This window comes from Ilyonectria robusta (assembly GCF_021365365.1).
Source record: "Ilyonectria robusta strain PMI_751 chromosome Unknown BGZ61scaffold_3, whole genome shotgun sequence".
NCBI classification, from domain to species: domain Eukaryota; kingdom Fungi; phylum Ascomycota; class Sordariomycetes; order Hypocreales; family Nectriaceae; genus Ilyonectria; species Ilyonectria robusta.
The window spans coordinates 362,421-386,994 of record NW_025764437.1 but is presented as its reverse complement, the minus strand read 5'-3'; the positions used below and the strand labels follow the sequence as shown (position 1 = coordinate 386,994).

Here is a 24,574-nt window from a genome sequence, read left to right as displayed (position 1 = left end):
CTTGATGGATTTAGGCGTCAGCATAATTACTAAGCATGAAATGGGAGCATGACTTACGGTGGTGGTGGTGTTTTAGCAGAGTCAAGTCTCTTGCAACTCTCTAACATCCTCGCCGACAGTGTTTTGAAGCAGAATTCATGAAAAATAGAAGTCCAGACTCAAAAAGATAGTTCATATTGCGTACTTATTATATCCATTATATCCAGCACTATCGAATACCTTATCATATCAGTCTAAAAAAGAGCAGAGCAGCGACTCTATACTTGAAACCACCAATTCCAATACCAAATCCACCTCAGTATGTGATGCTTGCAATCTTGTTGAGGTACTTGGCCTCCCTCTTGATCAGGAGATTGTCTGCAATCCACTTGCCCGCATCTTCCCTGGAGATGGTGTACCCAATCTCCTGCACCTCTCGTCCGGTCTTTGGGTCCTCAATGCCCGCCCGGATCGGCTTGGTGGACTCGCCGTTGACCAACAGACTGGCACGGACAATGGTAAAGTCTTCGCCGCTGTCTGCCAGGGTGTCCTCCATGATTTTCTTGTCCTTGTGGGGAACCTTGAGCATGAACGAATACAGCGGAATGGTCAGGACGGGCATGTCACGACCGAAGCGAGACATGCCGGTGGTGCTGCAGACAATGATATAGGGTCGGCCCGTAGCGCCGGCACTTCGCAGTTGAGCCAGAGCCTCTAGCATAGTGTCCATGCCCTTCCTGCAGACCTCGGGGTCGTCAGTCATCTGCTTGTTGAGCATGGGCTTGCCGCCGATGGTGGAAACGATGGCGTCGACAAGATTTCCGTCCGCCTTCTTGAAGCACTGAGAAACCGCAGCGAGATCGTGAGCGTTGCCCTGGACGACCTGCAGGTTCGCGTTTGATGCAGGCGAAATGACATCGGTGAGCTTGGAGGGTGTGCGGCAGAGGGCGATGCACCGGTGTCCTGCAGCGAGGGAGTGCTTGAGTGCCGAGAGCCCAACGCCGGTGCTGGCGCCAAGAAATGCGATAGTCTGTTGAGCCATTGTAATGGATGGAGTAGTAGAAGAGTGGTGTAGTTGAGAGTTGGTTTCCAAAGAGGAGAGAGATCAAGTTGGTTGATTGTTTGAGATTGCTTGAAGGTGCTTGAGCTTGAGATTGTTGTGTCTGTTTTCCATCTTGTCAAGGCCGGCAGTGAATGCAGCTTTATATCCCGTGTCCATCTGATGTGCCTCGAGCGACTGACGCACGACGCGGCCGAATCTTGGGCGAGGCCGAGAAATGCGCGAAGTTGTGGAGAATTATGGGGAAACTGCACGTGACCATGTCGCTATTTTCTCGCTTCTCTTGTTTCTGGCGTCGATTGCTCCGACCCAGCCAATCAAAAGCCCGTCAGCCGACCGTCGGCATAATCTCGTCCTTGGTGGCGTTGGTGGCGTTCAATTGGCGTTAGTAGCGTCAGCACGGTGGTGCGAGTTGGTCCGGACTATCACCAAGATATAAGGAAGAACTCCTGGAAATTGGGTATTGGCATAATTGCCAGAGCAGTCAGAGTCAGAAAAATATAAAAAATCACATCACTGGTTGCGGCTCAAACACACTCTATCATCTCTCATCCGTCAATATCCTTCCCAAATCATGAGTCCCCTTTCCGTATCTGCCCAAGTCGAGATCCTGGCCTCACCAGCCGCTGTTCGATCGGTAGTACGTGTGACTAAAATCCGCTTCATATCATCGCTAATAAATCCCAGTTCCTAGATTTTGCTCGATATAATGAATGGCAGCAAGGTTGGGACATAAAGCCAGCTGATACAGGCAAGAAGTCGTCCGAAATAAAGCCAGGAGACAGTCTCAAGGTTGCCATGCATGGAATGGCATTCACCCCGATTGTGCTGGTAAGGCTCTTGGTCTAAGTCGTCGTGTTTCTATACTAAAATACTCAGGAAAACTCGGCAGAGTGTTTCGTTTGGGAGGGCTCAATACCCATCATCTTATCTGGGCAGCATCGCTTTTCTTTCTCTCCGAGTAAGGAGAATCCAGGAGGCACCACTTTTATCCAGAGCGAGGATTTCCGAGGTGCCTTGGCCCTCTATTATTGGCCCCAGAGGAACCAGAAACAACTCATGCATAACTGGGATGCCTTCAATGCGGCTCTGAAGAAGGAGGTCGAACGGTCCTCCTCTTACATCTAGAATTCGCCATGTGGCCATCATTTCATTTCGTTTATCGATTGACACATGGCAATCATCTTAGCATTAGACAGACGCAATAGTTGGGTTAAATTTATACCACTCGTCATCTTACAACAGAATGAGTGATGATATGTGCTGCAATCCTCCCGGTTGTGTGCCGCTGATCGTATCCTCCTCGTCTCCATCCATGCTTTCGTCGTTGGTTGTCATTAATCTCAGGCTGAAGTAGAATGTCGGGGCGAGTTCGAAACGCAGCATCAGTTTGGAATGTTGAAACATCGTCAGCGAGAACATAAGACGATGATCTACAAAGAAAGAGGTCTTGAGAAATGGTTGAGACGACGGGGGAGCACAACATCTTCCTACCCAACAACTCAACCTTTTTGGTCACAGGAACTATGTGTCCTTTTCGAGTTGGTAATTAAACGACATGTACATGATGTGGCCGCGGTTGTTGCATGTGCAAATCGCGCGCAACATGACAGTCGCGTCACGTATTACTTCCCTTATTAATTGAATCTTGTTTTGATGGCGTCTCTAGCCGATGTGGCGGCTTTGGCCATTCAGTTCGAGCCAGAGGGACCAGCCTCCGTCCTGACACAAAACGGGGTTCTTGGGGAACGGGTATTTTTTATTCTTTTATTTTTTGTAGCTTTTCTCGATATCATTAGGCAGATTAAAGCCAGGAAATATCTGTAAAGAAGACGTACATTAAGTGCTATACCCAGTACCAGAAGAGACAGTAGCTTAGCAATAAAGTTATTACACACTGATTTTTGCCTTATGCTTCAATTCAATCCTTTTGTCTTCGAAAAAGCTATACTGGATTTCTGGCACATGGAAAAGGAGCTTGAAACCTAAACGTAGGTCTTAGTAAGAGTGACGTCCACAACAAAAATTTAGTAGATTCAAACATTACGTTCCCTCATCGACGGTTGGAGAACGGGTATACACTATTGAATAACCGGCAAGTCCCCTGCATATACGAGCAAGTCGCTTAGCCAGGGGGTCAGCAGAAGAATCTGCCGATGCGACCTGCGTCCTTTGATTCGGTTGCAATACGCAGGCGCCGACAGAGACGCCGATGGCCCGAAGCCTATTGCCTCTCATCCCAATTCGCATCATGAGCGACGCCGCCAAGCTCCAGGGTGGTGAGCATCCAACTGACTAGGCTTCAGGTGCGATCAGCCTCAAACTAGGAAGAGGGATAGCTTTTGTTGTCTCGTCGGCAATACTCCTGGTTCAACAAGAGAGGAGTGATTATCAACAGCCCAACAACCCAGTAGTCCTTTAAACCGATGTTTATTGACGGTATTTATGACGTCACCTGTCACCGGAGTAGCATTCGATGTCCGAGCAATTGTGTTTGCCACGTCTGGAAGGAGAACAAGCGACGCCCACTTTTTCTAAAACTGTCTCCCTCCCTTATGCACACGTTCAGGGGGAGGAAAACCAAAGCATGCGTGACAAGAGAACGGTCGAGGGTTGCAGCAATCCTACGCGAGTTGCAGCTGAAAAACCTCGTGGTTCCTGGGGCGATGGCAGTGTAACGGTCTAACTCTGTTTAGCCAAGGGGGATGAGACGCAACACCCCAACAGAGCGATGTTACTAGTGGTCACGCGTCGGATCTCGCCCTGGAGACGGTCCCTCGGAGCTGTTTGTTGGGTGTCATTGCGGGGGAGCTCCAGCTAGGCTTTAGGACAACCTAGGCGGAGAGGCTTGCCGCTTGCCCGATAATCCGAGCGTGTAATATCCTAATCGTCACTCTAGATACATCATGCAGCTCGTGTAGGCCGTTTAATTCCAAGTTCCCCTTGCGGATCTGTAAGAAATGTCATCGCTACGTCGTTCTGCGTGTTGTACCTGCGGCGGCCCATGCCTTTTTCCCCAACGCATCACACTCGCCTGATATTTTTACAGCTTTTTCCCACTCACATGGCGCATATGGCGAGTATCTCAGCTTGCATCGCCTCATTATGTAAGGTATATGCTCAGACCCACTCTTTTCTTCTTTTCTATCCATATTCTTCTCTCCCGACCCCCCCTCCTTTCCGACTAGAGCCCTTCCCCGTCTTTCGGCGGCCTAACTTCCGAGATGGGGCGGAGATCAATGACGACAAGCTGACGGAGAGGGGGCTATGCCAGGAGACTCCGGAACATCGGCAGTCAGGTGTCAGTACCTTCAAGGGACAAGCATCTGATGAGGGCCAGACAACCTCTACGAATACGGAGTTGCATGTCCCTGGATGGCTGTGGCCACTAATGTATGCCTCCTTTTAGTTCACCGTATTCGACTTCGCTTAATCTCAACAAGGTCAAAGCATTCGTCCCTGCTTATTCCTCTTAAAGTCAATAAATTGCCTGTAAATCTCTTGCTTCTTCCGTCTCTCAGTCTCCACATATACATTTCAGCTCACAATCAACGCCACAAACATGAATCATAGCATACATCTATGCTGAACGCCAACCTCATATCATCATCACTGTTGAGTATTTAGTCAGTTCGTCTTCCCTCGTGTTGTGTGTCAGCTTCCTCCCGTGAATGATTCTACCCTCTGACTGGTGGATGCATTGCAACACATGGCAACCTTAATCCTTCTTCCGCCTTAGCCTGTCTAGCCGTCAGCTGGTTGCAACCCTCAGTCTTGAGGTGAACTCCTGACCATCGGGGTTTTGTATTTCTTGGTAACATGGACGAACTTTTGACCATTAGGGTATTTACGCTTCTCTTCGGGTCGATCTTACTGTCACTGGGGGGCACACCACTCACCCATCATGCTTCTCAAACCCTTCCTCCCTGAACTTCTTGCCATAGCCTCAGTCACAGCCCTCCCTAATCCTGGAACCGTGAATCACGGTCTCAAGGTTGATGATGGTGACCCTGTGAGGTTAGGACAAGAAATTTAAGAAGAAAGGGTTTGAGAAGCATGATGGGCGAGTGATGTGCCCCCCAGTGACGGTCATAAGTTTGAGCCCAAGAGCAAGAAATGCAAGTGTCCCAACGGTCAAGAGTTCGTCCCTACGACTAAGCAATGCAAAATGCAAGGGTCAAATGATCCTAGACAGTTACAAGCAGAAGTACAGGCATCCTAAGGGAAAGAAGTTGCACCCTCACACGGAAGTGCAAGCGCGGTGGTTATTATGATCAGCCATGACTATATCATGAGTTAAGCGGGGATTAACAGATATTTCTTGTCGCATTCTGGAACACGGAGAGGGTGCAAAGGCTAGCATCCGGCGACAATCTCAAGTCCCCTCATCACCACAGCGTAAGTGGCGTGTCAGAACATCGTAACCGCCAGGAGGCATCGCTTCTAGTGTATAGCTTCTTCCCAGGCCGTGCTGGTAAGCACACCTGAAGCCAAAATACGGGATGCTAGGAAGAAGCTGAGAGCTAACTGGAGCTTCTCTCCATGATGTGGCAGCATCTCTTTAGACTTTGGTTGAGCATTATGGAATCGCAAGCTGCATTAACGGCTTCTCGGCCCCAGTCCCGACATCCGACCCGACATCCGTCTTCATTCGAGCTTCAGACAATAAGATCAGCCGTCAATGATATCATCATTTTTCTCTGGGTTACATAGCATCGGAATTAGGGCTACTTGGCGATCTCAATAGAGGCCCGATTCATTGTGAGTAGCCCACCCGCTCAGCTATGCAAAGAGGCAAGCAGACAGATCGGCTTAATCCATGTCCGACTCACAGCTTGTCGAATCAAGGAGTGAAGCACCATCCAATTAGAGATCCAGGCACATGGGTGGTTCCTTGCCAGGTCTTGGAGAAGAGCGCCTCCCCCGCAGTTGGTGCGTTGGTCTTTATCCCTCTTGCATTAGCCAGTCCTGCGGCTATTTAAAGAATATTTCCGCCCTGTCGAGGCAACTATGCAGGGGTGCCCGACTTGAGCCTCCGCATAATTACGGTGTCCAACGAGATCTTAAAGGTCAACACCACTTATCCCGCAGGTGGCTGGAAAAGATGTATTAAAGCTCGTATTCCAGACTGGGTGTGATGATTCATGCTTTCAGCTACAGCTAGAGTATGAATTGGCGAGCTATTAGCGTCACAGCTGTCGTCGTGGCGAGAAATTATTAGCACCCACAGGACTTGGATTTGCTAGTATAGGCTTTAGAGAATCATGTCCCGTGTTGGATAGCTGCTTAATACCCAGAGTCAGCTTGATGGTGCTTGTGCTTGCTTGTGCCTTGGTTTGTCCTGGAAGCAACCACCTTTGGGCCCATAGCCCTGCATTCAGGTCAGCTGCCATCCACAGTTGAGGCTGTTATAGCGTACTCCTGTCGTACTCGAAAAGGCCAAGAATAGTAGCAGTGGTGATGGTCTAAATGCAATTAGCTTTGGAACTATTGAATTGAGCGTGATGCGACCGAAAGTAGTATGAGCTTACTTGGTTTTAAGAATTTGGGAGGGCAAGGGTCGGGAGGAGAGAAGAGGAGTTGTACGAGATCTCTGAGATACACGAGACAATGATTCTTATTTAAATCCCAATGTCCTCCTAGAAAACTTTCCTTTCTTACTCCCAAGTCAAGAAAGGCCTCGGGCTCTCTCCTACACCTTCTTTCTTCATTCACTTGCCTTCACACAAGAAAACTCAAGCCTCTCGTTTCACCCACAACACCTTTGTTGCTGAAGGGCACCCCAATCGCTCATCATGCATATCAAATCCCTCTTCATCAACCTCCTTGCCTTGGCCATCACGGTCAAGGCTCTCCCGCAAGCCGAACATGACAACCTTGGTCTCGATGCAAGGGATGCTGAGGGCAACCTTGTTGAGCGCGGCGGCTCATGCCCCGACGGCCAGATTATGCAGTACGGCAAATGCGTCTGCCCTGACGGCCAGGTTTTGAAGTACGGCAAATGCGTCTGCCCCGACGGCCAGGTTCTCAAGTACGGCAAATGCGTATGCCCCGACGGCCAAATCCTCAAGGACGGCAAGTGTGTCTGTCCCGACGGCCAAGTCTTGAAATACGGCAAATGCGTATGCCCTGATGGTCTGATCTTCAAGGATGGCAAATGCGTCTGCCCTGACGGCCAGGTTCTCGAGTACGGCAAATGCGTATGCCCCGACGGCCAAATCCTCAAGGATGGCAAATGCGTCTGCCCCGACGGCCAAGTTCTCGAGTATGGCAAATGCGTATGCCCTGACGGCCAGGTCTTGAAGTATGGCAAATGCGTCTGCCCTGACGGCCAGGTTTTGAAGTATGGCAAATGCGTCTGCCCTGACGGCCTAGTCCTCAAGTATGGAAAATGCGTCTGCCCTGACGGCCAGGTCTTGAAGTATGGCAAATGCGTATGCCCTGACGGCCTAGTCTTCAAGGACGGCAAGTGTGTCTGTCCTGATGGTCAAGTCCTCAAGTACGGCAAGTGTGTTTGCCCTGATGGTCAAATCTTCAAGGACGGAAAGTGTGTCTGCCCTGATGGTCAGGTCCTGAAATACGGCAAATGCGTTTGTCCCGACGGTCAGGTCTTCAAGGACGGCAAATGTGTCTGTCCCGATGGTCAGGTCCTCAAATACGGCAAGTGTGTCTGTCCTGACGGTCAAGTCCTCAAATACGGCAAATGCGTCTGTCCTGATGGCCAGGTCCTCAAATACGGTAAATGCGTCTGCCCTGGTAATCAGGTCTTCAAATACGGTAAATGCGTTTGTCCCGATGGTCAGATCTTCAAGAACGGACAATGTGTCTGCCCCGACGGTCAGGTTTTCAAATACGGCAAGTGTGTCTGTCCCGACGGCCAGGTTTTCAAATACGGCAAATGCGTCTGCCCTGGTAATCAGGTCCTGAAATACGGCAAGTGTGTCTGTCCCGATGGTCAGATCTTCAAGGACGGCAAATGTGTCTGCCCAGACGGTCAAGTTCTTAAATACGGCAAGTGTGTTTGTCCCGACGGCCAGGTCTTCAAATACGGCAAATGCGTCTGCCCTGACGGTCAAGTCTTCAAATACGGAAAATGCGTCTGCCCTGACGGTCAAGTCTTCAAGTACGGAAAATGCGTCTGTCCCGACGGTCAGACCTTGAAATACGGAAAATGCGTTTGTCCCGACGGTCAGATCTTCAAATACGGAAAATGCGTCTGCCCCGGTCATCAGGTCTTCAAGTACGGAAAATGCGTCTGCCCTGACGGTCAGGTTTTCCAATACGGAAAATGCGTCTGCCCTGGCGGTCAAATCTTCAAGTACGGCAAATGCGTCTGCCCTGGTAATCAGGTGTTCAAGTACGGCAAATGTGTCTGCCCCCACGGTAAAAAGTGGAATGGAAAGAGTTGCAAGCGCGGCGGCTACGGGCATCACTAAGGATTCGTCCCAGTCTTTTGGGAGTTACTCAAGACGGGTGAGGAGATTACGGGATTTCATGGGTGATGAGTTGGAATGATGACAGCTCGGGAGCGACTATGATGAGTCTTGACGACAGTATGGATAAGGAATCTTCTGTTTGCTTTGTTCGGAATACATTCTTGTCACTCCTTATACTATTTTTACAAGAGCTGATAATTTAGGGAATACAAGTAGCATATTTTCTGCTGATCTTTTGCCTGAAAGTATCTTTTTCAGTTTAAACCACGCGTGCTTAGTTCTCCATATACACATTTCGTCACATGTTGGTGGTCCCCTGCCTGCCCATAATCACGCCGTCGCTTGACACCACCAAAGAGCTTTGTCAAGAATCCCGACAGCGCCGGAAAAACGCAAGATTACTTCATTATGTGAAAAAAATGAGGAGCTGAAATGCGCTCGAGCTGATGAAGAAAATGAGAATCGCAACACTCAAAAGCCAGGAGTGTCATAAATTCGGACATTCCGAGGTCCACGGGATGCGACAGAGGCTTACCAGCATCCGTTAATCTGCCCGGGCAATCCGCTGCGCTGAGAAGTCCGACAACCGTACGACACATGTGCATTCATTGAAGGTCACGAAGACGCTCATGTACCAAATCTATCCCGCTGGCGCGGTTTCCCAGCAAGTGCTTAAGTTAGACTTTAATTTAAATCCAAACAGCTGTAACCATTCAATTATGCATATCAATTCCATTCAATGTAAAGTTCCGATTAGGATCTTGGGAATACCGCTAAAGATATTATCCGATCAAATACATCGTAAGAGGATGCCGCATCACTGGACCAAAAATACTGTCATTTGGTCATTCTGTAGATAATGGCTGACTAGCAGGGACTACAATCCCGCAAGCCCCAAACTGACTTTCTGTCCTGTACGCTGACGTGTCAGTTGCCGTCGATACGTGTCGCAATCTATGTCGTTGCTGTTTCTATTGGTTGCCATTCTCGTTGTCGTAATGTCCGTCATTGACTCAGTCATATCGAGTGTATACGCTACTGCTGAGCCGGGATATACGTACACTGGGCGGGCTACTTAGTTGTGCAATGGAATCAACAACAAAGGGGCAAGACTCGGTTTCTGAGCCGTTTATTTCGACACATAGATAATGTAGTGAGGGTGAGGCAGTCCAGGAGAGTTCCCTGGTCAGTATCGCCAGAGTTGATCCCATCGACCCAACACGAATACCAATAATCACTCAGAAGAATCCCACGGGACAGTACAATAGGAGAATGGTATCGGATATCTCAGAGTTTCTGTGGTAGTGTCACTTGCTGTCTCCGGACAACTACGGCCAAGTCTTTCATGGACTATGGGTACAGTTCACAGGGCATCCCCAATGGAGCGGTCTCGGGTTCTTAGCTTCCTCCGTGCCGTCCCCTCTCTGGACCTGGCAGCATCGTATGCACGAGAGCATTTCGGCACAAAACCTGCCGAGCTACAACCGCCAAGTTATGCGGATTCTGACAGGGGAGAACAACAAGAGCTGACTGGACAGTGTCCGGCGGGTCGCCAAATTACACTATCGATACCCTCTGCAAGGGCGTGGGGGTAGTAGTCACAGGGTTGTCTTGGGCCGTCACGAACCCACAGAAGAGAGATCCTATGTAATTCTTGGCATGTCGAGTGCGCGGTGGGGATCGGCGGCCGGCAAGAATATGGTGGTTCCTCAATGGAGCTATCAATCGCGGGGCCAGTCGCCAGGACGCCGCATAGGTCTCGAGCTCGAAATGGGCATCCCCTGGTAACAGGGAGGTTGGATCCGTCGAGGGTGGCATTGCCGCAATAGGCAGTTCTACTAGAATGTTACTGGGAATCTGGACGTGTAATCAGTTGCTCAAAGATCACGTTGCTGGGTATTAGCACCGTTGAGGTATTCTGGGTAGTAGAAGAGGCTCTGGGGATTACACATCAGGGAAAGGAAATATGTAGAATCTTAGTATAGTCTGTCAAGTGCTCCTTGGCTTGTGAAGAGTAGTCTTGATTGCTATACGGGAGAGATATACAAGCATTGGCTCCAGACTGAGACTCGGAGGAAATATGTCCGCTTCACACCAGGCGTTGACTTCTTCGTGGATAAGATGTTCACCGATAATTATTTAGTCCATTTAATCTAAACAAATCACTCAAAGTATCAGGAATTTTAGTACTGTTTACATTACATTTCTTTAATAATTACTATCAAAGTAGGTAGATGCCTTTGCGTCGAAGTCTAGGGTAAGCAGCTTGCGCGTGGATCTTGCCAGTCACCAAGAAAATAACAAGCTTGCCGCATTGTGGTTCTCGGAGTGCGGGATCAAAAACACCTTCACTGCATGTGCCAGTCCTTTGCCGAAAACGGACCGATAGTCCGGTGGGGGGATCCCATGTAAAGCGGCGTATCCATGACAGAATGATTCGCTTGTTGGTGCTCCGCAGCAAGACGAGCTCCCCTCTCGCCAAGCCTGGAGATGCCATGGCCAAATGAGCATGTCCGTGCTTGGTATACCCTGCTCCTGAGAGGTCTAATCTGATTGATAAGATGGAATGAGTATTTGCGGGAAATGTTGCCGCAAACGCACTCCTGCACCTGCTGGTGGAACGTCGATCCCTGCTCGGATGATCTCCCGCTGAACAAAAGGTCACCAACAAGGCTGCAGCTAGAGTTTGCTTGACGCATTTCCCAACGTAGAATACGCATTGCCACATGTAGAATGTGCATTCCTAATCGTCGGATTTCCGAGTAGGCTGCTTGTCCTCAATTCCGCCCTGGAGCCAAGCTTATGGTGGCGAGCTTTGCTCTCTTGGCGCACTTGGCTGTTCGCTTAAGCTGTCACATCCTCCAGACCGTCTCGTCGCGTATCGTAGTAATTTCCTCTCATCGCGAATCAAGGTCAAAGCTTGCTGTCTCCGAACTCGTGCGAGTTGTTTTCTTTTTCTTGCTCTGCTCTTCACCTGAGCATCCCTGTTACCGATCCGATCCTACCGTCAAAGGTGCCGCCATGTGGGCGGCCATCGTGACATCCTGTGCGTGCTTTTCACCCCGGCCTCGCCATATCAATCTGCCAGGATCCCCGGCATGCCCGGATTTCGGATCGGACCCTCTTCAGCACTGGAAGTGATCAACCGATATTTACCAGGCGAAGATAAGGTGCATGTTCGCCGTTAGGCGCTTCATTAGGAGCTGTCACTCTCCACAGTGGCGTATCAATAGTTCCAACTAGCGTGGCTGCTCCACGTGGAATTGCAGTGTCCGTATCGGCTTTTTGCAGAAAGAAGAGAGACTCAACATGGAGTCGAGATTTCATGGTACGAAGGGCTTGACGAGAGCAGCATGGTTGACCAGCCAGACACCATCCCCTGTCTCCGAGCTCGGAGCACTCCCATTACCTCCGATATCCCGATATTCCCGGTGCGTGAAATAGACATTTAGGGTGGGAAAGTCAATTTAACCTCTAGGTTAAACCCTTACCGGTTGTAGCATAACCCCCGAGTACTCCACCTGAAGCCAAGAGGCCGTGGCAGTTCTCACCACTCACCACGATAGAGCCTTGGCTTTCTTTCAGCTCGGAATGAAGCACTAGCATAGCTGGTCGACCTGACCGGCGGGTCCGGACCGAAGTTTAGCAGTAAATCCGGAATGACTGGTCTGTTGCTCTAACGAATCTCCCATTAAAGCTGTCTCATCACTCACTGATTGATAAGATCGTGGCTGGGGTGCGACACTGACCTCCACGCTTCTCCACCCTCGGTTGCAACAGAGTCCAATGGGCATCACTACGCCCGCAAGCATCTTCAACGCCAAGACGATTCTCGTGAGCCGCGGGTCCCGCCACCGCCTCTATCACGCCCAGCAACTAGGACCCTTGGCACCCCAACCGTGCCTTGGCCAGGGACCCATGGAATCAAAGGATTGGTGGTTGATGCAGCCCCAATATAGCGCCCATGGCTTCAATAGACTGTGCGTTGGCACATCCGGTTTCCGGCATCAGTTGGCCGACCATCCCTGATCATTGGCCTTGAGTCACAGTTCATCCACCAAACGAATGGCACTTTGCCAGATGTGACCTTTGAGCCCTGGCATGTGCCTCCCATCCATGGAATACCACACTGGATGCGTACATTCGTAGTGTGGCATAAAGAAGCATAATGCGGCCAGGGTTTAGGCGCTGTGACCTTGTAGCCTTGTTGTGATCAAGTTTGCATCAGCAAAATTCGAACCACTGTAGTAGCTGAGGTGTGTAGATGGGAAACGGCGCAAGCCACGGAGTTTATACAACTCAAATTCAACAACGCGTAGAGAACGGCATGATAGACTCGGGTAAATATCATTATGTCATTTGTAACTACTCAACTACCAGATATCCTTCATGAAGCATCACCCATCATTTCGTTGTGTCTCCTACCAGCCCAAGTCTATCGCCATGATTCCTACGATATAGGAGATCAATCAGATAGTGCCTATCGCCATAGACCTACTCCCGCCCTTGCCCCTTTCACGGCATATCCCTAAGCTGAACACTGTTCTGCGAACTAGAGTTCTTGTTGGTGGCGAATTCGTGGTCGCGAGCGTTGTTCTCCATGCGAGCGATACGCGCAGTGCGCTGCTTCTGCTGGCGGCGACGCCAAAGGAAGAAGGCTCCAACCAGGATCAAGCCAACACCGGCAACAGATCCAACGACGATACCGGCGATGGCACCACCGCCAAGTTTGTTTGAGCCTCCAGACTCAGTGTCGAGCTTGGTAGAACCGTGGGTAGAGCTGGAGCTGCTGGAACCCTTGGTGGAGCTGGAGCTATCGGAGTCGCTGGAGCTGTCGGAGTCTGCCCTCCAGGTGGCGGTTGCAGTCGGGTTCGCCGTTGCACCAGCCGCCTTGTCATCCTGACCAGGCTCAGTGGCGTTGAAGCAAGGGATCGAGAAGCTAAAGGCGGATTCCTCCACAAAGGTGATGTCGGCACACGCATAGAAGGTTTGGTTGTGAGGAGCGTCCCAGTCAGCCTTGTAGATGATTTGGAACGTCGCCTTGCCGCCGGACGAAGCGGATCCAGAAAAGTCACCAGTGTCGACGCAGGTGTGGCCGGGGTTGAGATCAGAAATGCTCTTCTCCTCGATCAGGGTGGTGAAATCGTCGTTAGACTGGGGATCTATATTCGACGAGTTGAGTCATTAAAGTCTCAAGAGTGGAGGAGTGATTGCACCCAACAAAGAGTCTAGGAAGCAACAGATAGGAGATGGTTACTAACTTTCAGAGTAGGAGATACTGATCTTTGCGTTGTAGTAGTCATCCTGGGCCACAAGCGAAAGGGCACCACCGGCTGGAAACCCTGTTAGTACTAGAAACAACAAGTTGGCACTCGGAATACTACTTACTCAGAGGAAACTCGGTTCGGTTGCCAGCACTGGCGCTGGAACCACAAGGACCCTTGTTGTCCATGTCTCCAGACCAGACACGATCCGTCGGCCACATGAAGGCCGCGGGGCCCATCTCATCATCAGTGACACTGGACGTTTCATCGTCATCAGCCGGGCGGCTAACGGCGACGGTCGCCAGGGCAAGGACCAGCAGATTCTTCAACATGATGGCAGAGTGCACAGGTTGTTATGAACCAGTTAATGCAAGTAAAATGAAGAGAGGAGGGATGAGGGAAAGGGGCATGCACAAACAGCAAGGCGGCAAGCATGGTCAAATATATCCAACCTACTCCGTAGTACTCCGTACCAACCACCGCGAGCCATCCACACCGGCCATCACACTGCCACCCACATGCCATCCCACGCTCGGCCAGCGGATGCAATGCACATGCGATGCTGCTGCTTACTGATGGATGCAGAGTTTGTCCAAGAGACATTAACCGCTGGCTCTAACGGGGGTGGGTTTAGTGCGCCGAAACCGGTTTATTCGCTCAAGTGTATTGTCTTGGCTGTCCCAAACGGTCGAGCCGTTGGCTTCGTATACGAACCTAATCAGATCATCTGATAAGATTAGATGGGCCCGATGCTACCGGGTTCCTACTGTTGGACCGTCCTGTCTCCAGAATTAAGCTCGCCGACCCAGGTCTAAGCTTGAAGACCCTGGACGATCCATAGCGACCCATGACAGCCACATGACGACCCATCGCGACCCATCACGGCCCACCCACACGCCTACAGGCCTTGCTCTTGGCCATCCTTTGATCGGGTCAAGGTTCCTGTATGGGTTACTGCCGTTGCACTCACCAATTTCACCGGCGCATGGCCGCTCTTGGTATCAGCTCATGTGTGGCCCTATTCCGGCAGGTCCATGTCTAGATCCATACCAGGTCCATGACAGTCCATTCCAGTCCATGCCAGGTCCGCGTCCAGGATCTTGACTTACAGCCAGACCAACATGGTGGCGGATTACGCTCAGCTTAGCCTGACTCGGTTAGGGAGCCTTGTTAAACGAACTCAAGCATAATTGAACGCTAACAGTGTTGATGGACACGAGTATATAAGAGCTGCAATCGTCTCGCTACTGGCTGTTCTTATTCCTCAGCAGTACAAGACAATCACAGCCTTCAAACACCCTCAGTTGTCCAGTCAATTCATAACTTCGGTTACTTTCTCTCGCTACTCGCTACCAAGATGCGTTCATTCGTTGCCTACTCTCTTTTGGCCTCGGCCACCTTTGCCTCCGCTCTCGAGCGTCGCTGGGACTACCCCTCTGCCGTCCCTGCTCTTGAGAGACGCCAGGAGCCTGGTACTCCCCGCTACGCCTGCCATGAGGACTGCGGTATGTCTACACTTGATGCCTTGAGATAGTTGCCTTTTAGCCTTTAGGATCTCAACTAACATGCCAACTTAGGTCTCCTCATCACCCTTGGCCGTGAGGAGGGCTTCTGCGACAATGCTGAGTGGAACGAGCGCTACGGACGCTGCATGATCTGCGCCAACACGTTCGAGATCTGGATCTACTACCGCAACGGCGTCACCAGCGCCGCTGAGCAGTGCGGTCTCTCGCCCACTCCCAGCCCGTCTGGTTTCACTGCTTCCAGCACCGTTGTTGAGGCCGAGGAGTCCACCACCGCCGTCGCCGAGGTTACCACCACCGCTGCCCCTGAGATTACCACCACCGCCGTCGAGGCCGAGGAGACCTCCACCGCCGCCGCCGAGACCACCGAGGCCGAGGCCACCTCCGCTGCCGGTGAGCCCACTGACGCCGAGACCTCCGCCGCTGCCGGCGAGACCACCGCTGCCAACGTTCCCACCACTCTGTCCACTGCCGCTATCGAGAGCAAGTCTTCCTCCTCCGAGACTGCTGGCGAGTCTGCCGCCGAGACCGACTCCGCTGCTACCTCCACCTCTGGCGGCTCCATCGGCACCATTGGCGTTACTGTATGTATTGCATGGCTCTGGATTTTTCTGCAATAGACATGGACTCCTAACGTGCCTCGCTTTCAGCCTACCCCTGGATCTTCCACTCCTTCCACTGTTCCCGTTAACGGAGCTGCCAAGAACTTCGGCTTCGGCGCTGCCATCGGCGCTGCCGCCCTTGCCATGGCTGCCGTCTACTAATGGACTTGATGGTTATGAATGATAATGGACCAATCTATGACTAGATTCGGCAATGTACTTGTACAATAGTTGTTGCAGGGACCCGGAGCAAACGCTATTGCACATGGGATCGAGGGATAATTAGACGCGCCCCTAATCTTCAATTCTACGGAGGAATTTCAACACATGGAGTCATGAAAGCGTTGGAAAATAATACACTAGTTCTGCATTCCTGCCTAGACTTTCTGTACTGGTCTTTGTCGTACCTAATGTTACAACCTGATTGTCCGTTTAACTATCTGTTCTGAATTCATTGTAGAGTGAGGTGAGTGGAAGTCGACTCTGCAGCTATACTCATGTAGACTGACAAGATCCAAAGTTCTCGGGACCCTTGGCTAAAGAAGCCATCGTTTCTGATACTTTTAACTAGCAGCAGTTGCGACTCAACTTTATTATTCAGTAGCTGCGGTCTAAAAAGAGCATTCCAATATCCAGTTCAGCTCATAATCTACTCACTATCCAAGGACAGATTCATTGCTATTTTTACCTCATTACATGCCTGCTAGTGCACCCCAGTACACCCAGCACACCCAGCGGTATAGCAGTTGAATACTCCATGAGGCGGCTTGGATTCCCATCACTTGTACGCCGAGTCCGATAATTCCTAGTCCTTCACAATGAGCTTGCTCTCATACCATTTAGCAAACTTGACAGTGGGAATATCCACAGCCCGCCAAAAAATATCAGCTGCCCAGAGAACGGTTGGGACACAAAAACAGGCGCCCAAAAGAAACCCGGCATTATACTCATTGCCCTCAACGCCGGTAGTCCTCCAAGCCCAGTCCTGAAAGTAATAGCCGATTACTTTTAATATCGGCCCATGCATAAGGTACAGAGAGTATGAAATCTTACCCAAGTATTGAGCAATATGTGAGTTAAAGACTCGCTGCCACCAAGGCGAGTGACCCACAGCAAAGACGAAACAGGTCGCACCAATAGATTTATAATAACGAAATGTCGATGACCGACAATATTCTGGAATTAGAGATACAAGAAAAGCCCACCCAGGGCTGGCCTCGTTGATGTCAGAAGGCTGACTCAGAAGGTACAGACCTAGGATGCTAGCTAGGTGCCAGAAAATTGTCTGAAGTTTTGATTGTGCAGGTTTGGTTATTGTTTGTCCTTGAGGTGAGGCAGGAGGTTGGATGTGAGCTCCTCGGATATGATCCCACTCGACGATAAGCATGCCTGAGAGGAATGTTTGCATGTCCCATCTGTTATTGACATAGCTATAGCATACAACACCTGTGACAGTGAGGAGTCGATATTTTGCCTGGAGATGAGAGGTTGCCATGATGAGGATGAAGAGGGCGAACGAGCAGCGAAGTTCGAAGGGGATGGTCCATAAATGAGAGTCATATACTGGCCGTTCGATTAGTTGAAGAACAGAGAAGTGCCTGAGAGTGAACATACTGACAAAACCCCCATATACATTCCAGTCAAAGATTTGAAAACCTCCTATTATAACACTTGCCCACTCCACGAACTGATCATATATTGAGGGAAACCGCTCAGGATGATGTTCGATTTTGTATCTGAAATAGGTTTCGTTTGTAGCAATCGACCGAGACCAGTCGAATGCGCCTATGCGAATCAGGCAGAAAGTCATACCAGTAGAAAATATAATCGGAAGGAAAAGACGAATAACACGCCGGAAGGCCATAGAACTAATGCCAATGGAGAAATCGGTGATGTTATGGCTTCGGATGTGTTTTATGGGTCTATAGGAGAGGGAGTAGCCGGAGATGACAAAGAAGAGGCTAACAGCGGCCGGCCCTGCATACAGTAGACGTATGAAGGGGAGTAGTATGAGATCATAGTGGTCTCCAGCGCCCCAGGCCGAACCCCACATGTAGCAGTTGAGTGAGAGGTGGTGAAAAAAGACGACGAGCGAAGCCACGCCTCTCATACCATCGAGATATGATGTAGGGCTTAATTTGGCGGGACGGATCTGTTTGAGCATGTGGTCTCCCTGGAGAAAGCTGGGGACGAAGAACCAAGCCAGGCGTGTCATGGAAAATCGCCATTTGAGGTGATGCCGGACGGAAGCCATAAGTGAGAGAACGGCCCTCTTCCAGTTCGCGACGGTGAAACCCTGGAGGCTGTTCCAGTTTGCGGCGGAGAAATCCTGGAGTTCCATCTCATTGTCGTCGTCGTTGAGAAGGCCATCTCTTTCTTCGTGTGAGATGTATGTGCGAGGAGCCATTGCCAGCTGTATTGCGAATGAGGCATCAAGCGGGAGCGAGTGGCCGAGTGGCTGCCAGGCTGTAGTAATGTTAAAACAAGGATTAAGATGCTTTTACGACAGAAGGGGCCTGGGAGGCCTGGGAGGCAGAAAAGGGAGGAAAAGGGATGAGACATCTTAGATCAATCCAGTCCGTGATCCAATAACGCCCACTACCGTATTCTCTCAATATTAGACTTAGCGTCTCCACGTATCAGCCTTCAGCGAGTGACAAACCGTCAAACTACATTAGTTCATCAATTTAGGTGCTAGCACGGAATTTGTATCGACGCTACACTGTCCCAATTTAATGAGAGAATACATGGCGAGGCAGATCGCCACGCGTTCTTAGCTAGCCATTCCACGTCACAATCAATAGCCCGACGCAAGCGAGAGAAAAATGCCCCAGCGACTCAGATAATTAAATCTTAAATCCTTTTCAATCGCGCCCCTTACGCCATGTGTCTCAGAGTTTGTTAGCGACGATGAGACCAAAATACAGCAGGCCCAAGAACCCGACAGCGGAATTCGCGGAGGGTCAAGATGCACCCACTGAAGCAGCCATACCGAGTTTATAAGAAGAAAGATCACAGGCCAATTCTCCAGTGTGTGGCAGAATTTGATCAAACAGAATTAGCAAAGATGCCGAATTGAAAGGAATGATGGCGTTCGACTAACATTGTCACTGTTTCAGCTCATTCGGACGACTGGCCCTGAGTAATCCACACACCGCATTCCTAATGCTCTCCTGTATGCAGTCAATTCTTCTGGTAAGCTACATCCAGAGTCTACGTGGCTTCTTTAGATTCAATCCAAGCACATCTTTAATTCCCTACCTTCTCAGCAACGACACAGCTATTTTTATAAGATACCTTCGTGCATCATATCCACCAGAGGCAATCCTTCAATCCGTATCATTCCGCCTTTGATGCGGATAGACCGATCCTGAGCCTCATGCTCAGGGTCGGGCCTGAGGCATCAGGCCTTGTGCGGTCACGTGGGTCGGGACCCTTACGGTCCCGAGCCCTCGACCGCAAGATAGATGAATCAACCTTCTTTACACATCTTCATGAGACCCTCACTTACGTGACTAGCGACCCTATTCGCATCAGCCTTCCACACAATAGTCATTGTAATAAAAGTCCTCGCCCTTCATCGGAAACCCCAGTTCATACAAAGAAGAGAGAATATTTATACTTTCATATGCACTTATATCATCTAAAACGCATCCCAAGTGTCCTGAAAGGATTGCGCGGTCCACTTTCAGCGGATAATTTGGTGGCGCTTGATCCGCAATTAAGTCGACATTCAGTACGGAGGGCTCTTTCAAAAGTCTTATCCAAGCGCCAGTAACGCCGCATCTATTTGTTCCTGTCACCTTCATGAGATACATAAGGCTGTAACAGTCTCGTCAAGTTATCTGCTACAGCCGCTATAACTTCAGGGGAAGTAGGCGCTGTTAATTAGGATATAGCAGTCGCTGGGGCACTATAAACTACTATCTTTTTATATCTCGTCTAATAATTAGTCGACCTGTTAGTATTACTTTTTCTTCTGGATAAGATTTTGAAAAGAGCCCTCTGTACTCAATCACATATTCGAACTACAATCCACCAATCTAAACTCTCTTTGCTCCTTTAATTAATCTTGACAATAATTAGGACCTTTTTGACTCAAGATCTCAAGATGTGGCAATTGTTACCTCTCAGGTGGAGGGACATGACAGCCAAGAGGACGGTCGCGTCGCGCCCATAGTATTTGCGCGAAAACAACTTCGCCCAGTCTTCCGAGCTCAGAGAGTAAGAGTTAAACAACATGCACGTTTTGTGAAACTAGAGTCTGGGCGGGTCTTAAACGTTTGAGATATTGGCAGTGCACACATGATATGCTATAATATTATCACTCGCTATAATGTCATCCTTCAATTAAAGAGGACTTGTAATCGCAAACAACTCGGCACGTGCACAGAGTGAAGAAAATTGCTCCTCCAGCACCCTAACATCGTTACCTTGAGAGCCGATCAGCGGTGCCTCTGAGGTAGAATTTGTCGTCAGCTATTCTGGCACGCTGATGCTTAAGATGCATACATCAATAATTTATTCATCAATATATTTGGATCTGTTAAAGTCCTCTATTTCTCAGTCCTTATGCCCCGACTCGCTGGGAGATGTCATCGAACTCGGCTAGATCAGAACTCACAAAAATTGAGCTTGCCACCAAAGTTACCGTGGCTCGACCAAGTCAGTCCAGGGTTTGGGTACTACCGGAAACAATTCGATTTTTTTCAGGGAGAAGAAACTGGGAGAAGTTAGATAGAACACACCGAGGTACAAATGCCAGCGAACTGTCCTTTGGCGGTGGCATTCGAAGGTGCATAGGAATGAACTTTGACAGATTGGAAGTTACAAACTGTTGCAGTCCTCATCTTGTAATGTGAGTTTGAGCCGGCGGATCCTACAAAGATGTGCACAATCTCCAATGGCATCTTTCCTCGACAAAGTAAAATCATCCAAAATGAGGGACAGGAGAAGCTTGGGGCTACTTCTGAGAATACATTATTACCTGGTAGCTTGTCCTAAGGACACTGGGAGACACTGGGTCGTGCCGGGGTGCTTTGGTAGATTTGATGCAGTCAATCATCGTTTTTTTATGTGCCATGCTAAGTGAACATCCCACACAGTTAGCAACCTATTTGACCTCGACCAGGAAATCACGTTTCTGCGTCCACCACTCGCCCCTCAAGGTAACGGAGTCTACACGTCACCCCAAATCTTCGATTCATCAAGGATATTCCACCTGTTTCGGTGAAAGGGAAAGTACAAAATTTTCTTCCGAGTCCATCAATGTATTGACGCTCATAAAGGTTGGCCAGTTCCCCACCTCGAACCCATCAAGGGTGAAGCTGTGAACCTATATGGGATAGAATCAACCCTTGTAGTGCACATATATTTCCAAACAGAACCCTTCGCTTCCATTCGAACCACAGTAGATGGAATATGGCCATCATGGTACTCTCCCAGTATCTCCTGGTATAAAGCCAGGCTGCTCCCCCAAGAATCCAGCCAGGACAGTCAAACAACTTACCCACCTACACATCTCTGAAGAATTTCTTGTTGCCCACAGCCATCACGACACCAACATTCAGAGTTCACAACACCAAGTACACAGGTACTAATCGGTCTCGACCAACTCTCATCATCAAATTCATTGCCCATCTCCCACCAACTACACAGCCCTAGTCGGTCTTGATCGACTCTCAGCAACAAATTCATCGTCCATCTCTCACCAACGTCATGGCTCTCAACATCAGCGGTTCCGGGAGCATGGGAGTGCAATCTCTCACTGGCACCATGATCAAGCACGCACCTCATATCCACCACAAGGATTGCGGGTGCAAGTATCTCACAAAAACCTTCTTCCACGACCACAAGGGAGTCCCAAAGAGACCCTGGGACACCAAAACTAGCCTGTGGCCGTTCAAGTACATCGGCAACCAAACATCCGACCCATTGTGGCCGGTACGGGAAACTCAACCCCCAAAACACCGAACGACCAATCCCACCAAGGGAGCCCTGAAGAAGCCTTTGGAGAAGGTTACAAAAGCAGTCGGGTTTGCCGACACAGATGTCGTCATTGAGGCCCCGTTACCAGCAGTCCTACCCGCAAAGCATCGAACCCTGCGTCCCATCAAGGGAGCCCTCAAGGTCAATTCGGCAACGCCCAAAAAGGTCGTCGCTTTTACGGATGCTGCCTACTGCATGGAAACCGGCCAGCCTGTCCCGCCCACCGAAAACAATCACCAAGCACAACGCCGCTTCAGGTTCGCCAACAAGGCATTGCGTGCCACCAAGGTCCTGGCAGACCCGATCCAGGAAGACGAGCCGCTGCGAAGTCGAGAGCCAACCAAGCGCGAGGCCATCAGGTTCCGCAACCACGACCTCGAAGTCGAATGGAACCTCGACGTGGCGAAGCGCACCCGCTTTCGCGAAAACTGGGAGGCCATCGAACGGGGCGCCCTCGACTTCATTGTGTTTATCCACTCGCAAGAGTCGGCAGCAATGAAGCGAATCCAGGAGCTGGTGCGACTCTCTGTGAGGGAAAACTGCCTCGTCGGAAGTTACACGGGCGACGAGATGGCGTTTGCGAAGCGCGCGGTGGAGCCTGCCTTTATCCACCCAGGACGATACAAGAATCCTAAAACCGCCATGTCGTTTCCCCAGGATTCACCAGCAGAGAATGGTACCGGGATGGGTGATGAGTCGGATATTTCGAGTGTGTATGATTAGACGTGCTATTCTACATGGTTTTGGGTTCGAGGAGGAGTTGGGACAGAGGCGTTATTAGGCAATACCCCCGGGTTAGAATGTTGCAGACAGAGTCACCAAGTTGTAAAGTTAAATGTTACAGTTAATCTATATTTCCAGACCCGTCATTACTGTAGCGTTGAGTCTTCGAGGTAGTACAAGACCCAGAAGGACTGTTACAACGTTGTGATTCATCGCCACCCTATCCTGTTGACTTAAATGACCTCATAAGTGGCCGACACTCTACCAAGTCTACACGTGGCGCAATACCACATGAGGGTCCGAGCGGGATCTAACGGGTATAATAAGACCAGGGCTTCCCTGACCATTCCAACGGATTGTGGGCCGCGCATCAGAGATTTTTGCGGCTAAAAAGGGTTTTTCTCTCGCGGCCCCATCGCGGCCAACAGGGCCCGTATAACACAGAATTAGAGCTCTCCCACCATCACAAGTCGAACACAACAGATTGAGCCCGGTTAGCTCAATCGGTAGAGCGTGAGACTCTTACGAGTACGCGATCTCAAGGTTGCGGGTTCGACCCCCGCATCGGGCTTTTCCTATACTTTTTTGTCGTTTGTGAAGGCTGTCTTTGTCTTTTTGGTGTTTTTGCCTCGTTGTGGTGATGATCCGTCACACGTAGACGTTGGGTTGCCTGCCACAGTCAAAGACTGGTAAACTAGTCTCCGTGCCCTAGGACGTGTCTAGTCATCTATGCCATGTGTAATTGAATTTTTGTTTAATTATTTGGGTCCAGATATTGACCCCGGGTCCTCGATCAATTTCTCTGTTTCTTCTTCAAATTCAGGACGGCCCCTCCTCCGAAGCGGGGCCGATGCCTCGGTGCCTTATCAGCTTATCGCATCTACTCATCCTCTCACTCATCTCACTCACCCCTCCAAGCCTCACCACTTGCAACCTCAAACGTCATCCTCCGGTCAACCACTGACAGAAAGAACACCGCGGTAAACGAGAGAAATGACGTCCCCTGACCCTTTCAAAGCGGCTCTGATCGTGGTTGACTTTCAGGAGGACTTTTGTCCGCCGGTGAGTTGCATTAGTCGCCCGTCCTTGGTAGTTTGGTGGTAGATGGAATGCGTTCCGGCTGAGTTGCAAGTGCAATATGGACCATGGAATCGGCTCAGAACGGATCAAAGAGACCATCCGCGTGTTGGCTTCTCCTTGAATTATGAATTCCTCCAGCTGGTTTCTCAGTCCATCATTACCTTACATCTTCCCGCATGCTTCACTTGTCTTGTCTTCACCTCTTCTGCTTCACCTCACGGCCACTAACAACACCTAGAACGGCAGCCTCGCAGTCACCGAAGGCCGCGACATCGCACCCGCCATCAACACCCTACTTACCCTCCCCTTCGCCCTCAAGATCGCTACCAAGGACTGGCACCCGCAGCACCACGTCTCCTTCGCCGCCAACCACGCCGACGCCACACCCTACACCTCGTCGCACACCATAGCGCACCCGTCCGACCCGACGCGCACCTACACCACCACGCTGTGGCCTGTCCACTGCGTCCAGGACTCGCCCGGCGCCAAGCTCGTGCCGGAGCTGGACGTCACGGCCTTGGACATGGTGGTTGAGAAGGGCATGGATCACAGAGTGGAGATGTACTCGGCATTCTACGACCCTTTTCGTGTCAGTGATAGCGGGCTTGCAAAGACGCTCAAGGATGCGGGTGTCACGGATGTCTTTGTCGTGGGCCTGGCGAGTGACTTTTGCGTCAAGGCAACGGCTGAGCATGCTATCGAGGAAGGATACCGCACTTTCATCGTCACTGAGGGAACACGACCCGTATTGCCCGACAAGTGGGACGAGTGTAAGAGCGAGATGGAAGCCAAGGGCATCAACTTCATATCCATTGATGGAGATCAGGTGGCGCGACTCAAGTCTACGTCTTGACGGCCAAGGCGAATGCTCAGTATACGACTAACAAAGAGTATTACAATGCATTTAAGTGGTACTCTA

General features: G+C 50.3%; 8 protein-coding genes and 1 non-coding gene across 9 annotated transcripts; 6 read left to right on the top strand and 3 right to left on the bottom strand.

Moving 5' to 3' along the window:
• Positions 1–152: 152 nt before the first annotated feature.
• Positions 153–1,226, bottom strand: BGZ61DRAFT_442437 (uncharacterized protein). The gene has a single exon (XM_046244730.1). The coding sequence runs from the start codon at positions 1,019–1,021 to the stop codon at positions 296–298; it is 726 nt and encodes a 241-aa protein (XP_046109147.1). The 5' UTR covers positions 1,022–1,226; the 3' UTR covers positions 153–295.
• A 139-nt stretch (positions 1,227–1,365) lies between these two features.
• Positions 1,366–2,259, top strand: BGZ61DRAFT_442436 (uncharacterized protein). Its single transcript, XM_046244729.1, has 3 exons — positions 1,366–1,679; positions 1,727–1,870; positions 1,919–2,259. Exons 1-3 carry the CDS (start codon positions 1,614–1,616, stop codon positions 2,165–2,167), a joined length of 459 nt encoding a protein of 152 aa, XP_046109146.1. The 5' UTR covers positions 1,366–1,613; the 3' UTR covers positions 2,168–2,259.
• Positions 2,260–6,834: 4,575 nt separating this feature from the next.
• On the top strand, positions 6,835–8,436 carry BGZ61DRAFT_280612 (uncharacterized protein; the record flags this gene model as incomplete). The annotated part of the gene is made up of 3 exons (XM_046238454.1): positions 6,835–6,951; positions 7,033–7,608; positions 7,804–8,436. Coding segments are annotated over 3 exons (1,326 nt in total), but the record flags the coding sequence as incomplete, so codon positions are not given.
• A 4,554-nt stretch (positions 8,437–12,990) lies between these two features.
• Positions 12,991–14,071, bottom strand: BGZ61DRAFT_342153 (uncharacterized protein; the record flags this gene model as incomplete). The annotated part of the gene is made up of 4 exons (XM_046239485.1): positions 12,991–13,214; positions 13,272–13,637; positions 13,737–13,808; positions 13,864–14,071. The coding sequence occupies 4 exons, from the start codon at positions 14,069–14,071 to the stop codon at positions 12,991–12,993; spliced, it is 870 nt and encodes a 289-aa protein (XP_046109144.1).
• A 943-nt stretch (positions 14,072–15,014) lies between these two features.
• Positions 15,015–16,189, top strand: BGZ61DRAFT_503102 (uncharacterized protein). The gene is made up of 3 exons (XM_046251758.1): positions 15,015–15,244; positions 15,317–15,846; positions 15,913–16,189. Exons 1-3 carry the CDS (start codon positions 15,097–15,099, stop codon positions 16,024–16,026), a joined length of 792 nt encoding a protein of 263 aa, XP_046109143.1. The 5' UTR covers positions 15,015–15,096; the 3' UTR covers positions 16,027–16,189.
• A 480-nt stretch (positions 16,190–16,669) lies between these two features.
• BGZ61DRAFT_342759 (acyltransferase 3) lies at positions 16,670–18,118 on the bottom strand (the record flags this gene model as incomplete). The annotated part of the gene is made up of 2 exons (XM_046239537.1): positions 16,670–17,427; positions 17,479–18,118. 2 exons carry the CDS (start codon positions 18,116–18,118, stop codon positions 16,670–16,672), a joined length of 1,398 nt encoding a protein of 465 aa, XP_046109142.1.
• A 3,331-nt stretch (positions 18,119–21,449) lies between these two features.
• BGZ61DRAFT_584371 (uncharacterized protein) lies at positions 21,450–22,638 on the top strand. Its single transcript, XM_046256360.1, has one exon. The coding sequence runs from the start codon at positions 21,583–21,585 to the stop codon at positions 22,573–22,575; it is 993 nt and encodes a 330-aa protein (XP_046109141.1). The 5' UTR covers positions 21,450–21,582; the 3' UTR covers positions 22,576–22,638.
• Positions 22,639–23,063: 425 nt separating this feature from the next.
• BGZ61DRAFT_t63 lies at positions 23,064–23,146 on the top strand. Its single transcript has one exon. It is a non-coding gene; the product is annotated as a tRNA-Lys (tRNA).
• A 422-nt stretch (positions 23,147–23,568) lies between these two features.
• Positions 23,569–24,508, top strand: BGZ61DRAFT_342534 (Isochorismatase-like protein; the record flags this gene model as incomplete). The annotated part of the gene is made up of 2 exons (XM_046239513.1): positions 23,569–23,637; positions 23,894–24,508. 2 exons carry the CDS (start codon positions 23,569–23,571, stop codon positions 24,506–24,508), a joined length of 684 nt encoding a protein of 227 aa, XP_046109140.1.
• Between the last annotated feature and the right edge of the window lie 66 nt (positions 24,509–24,574).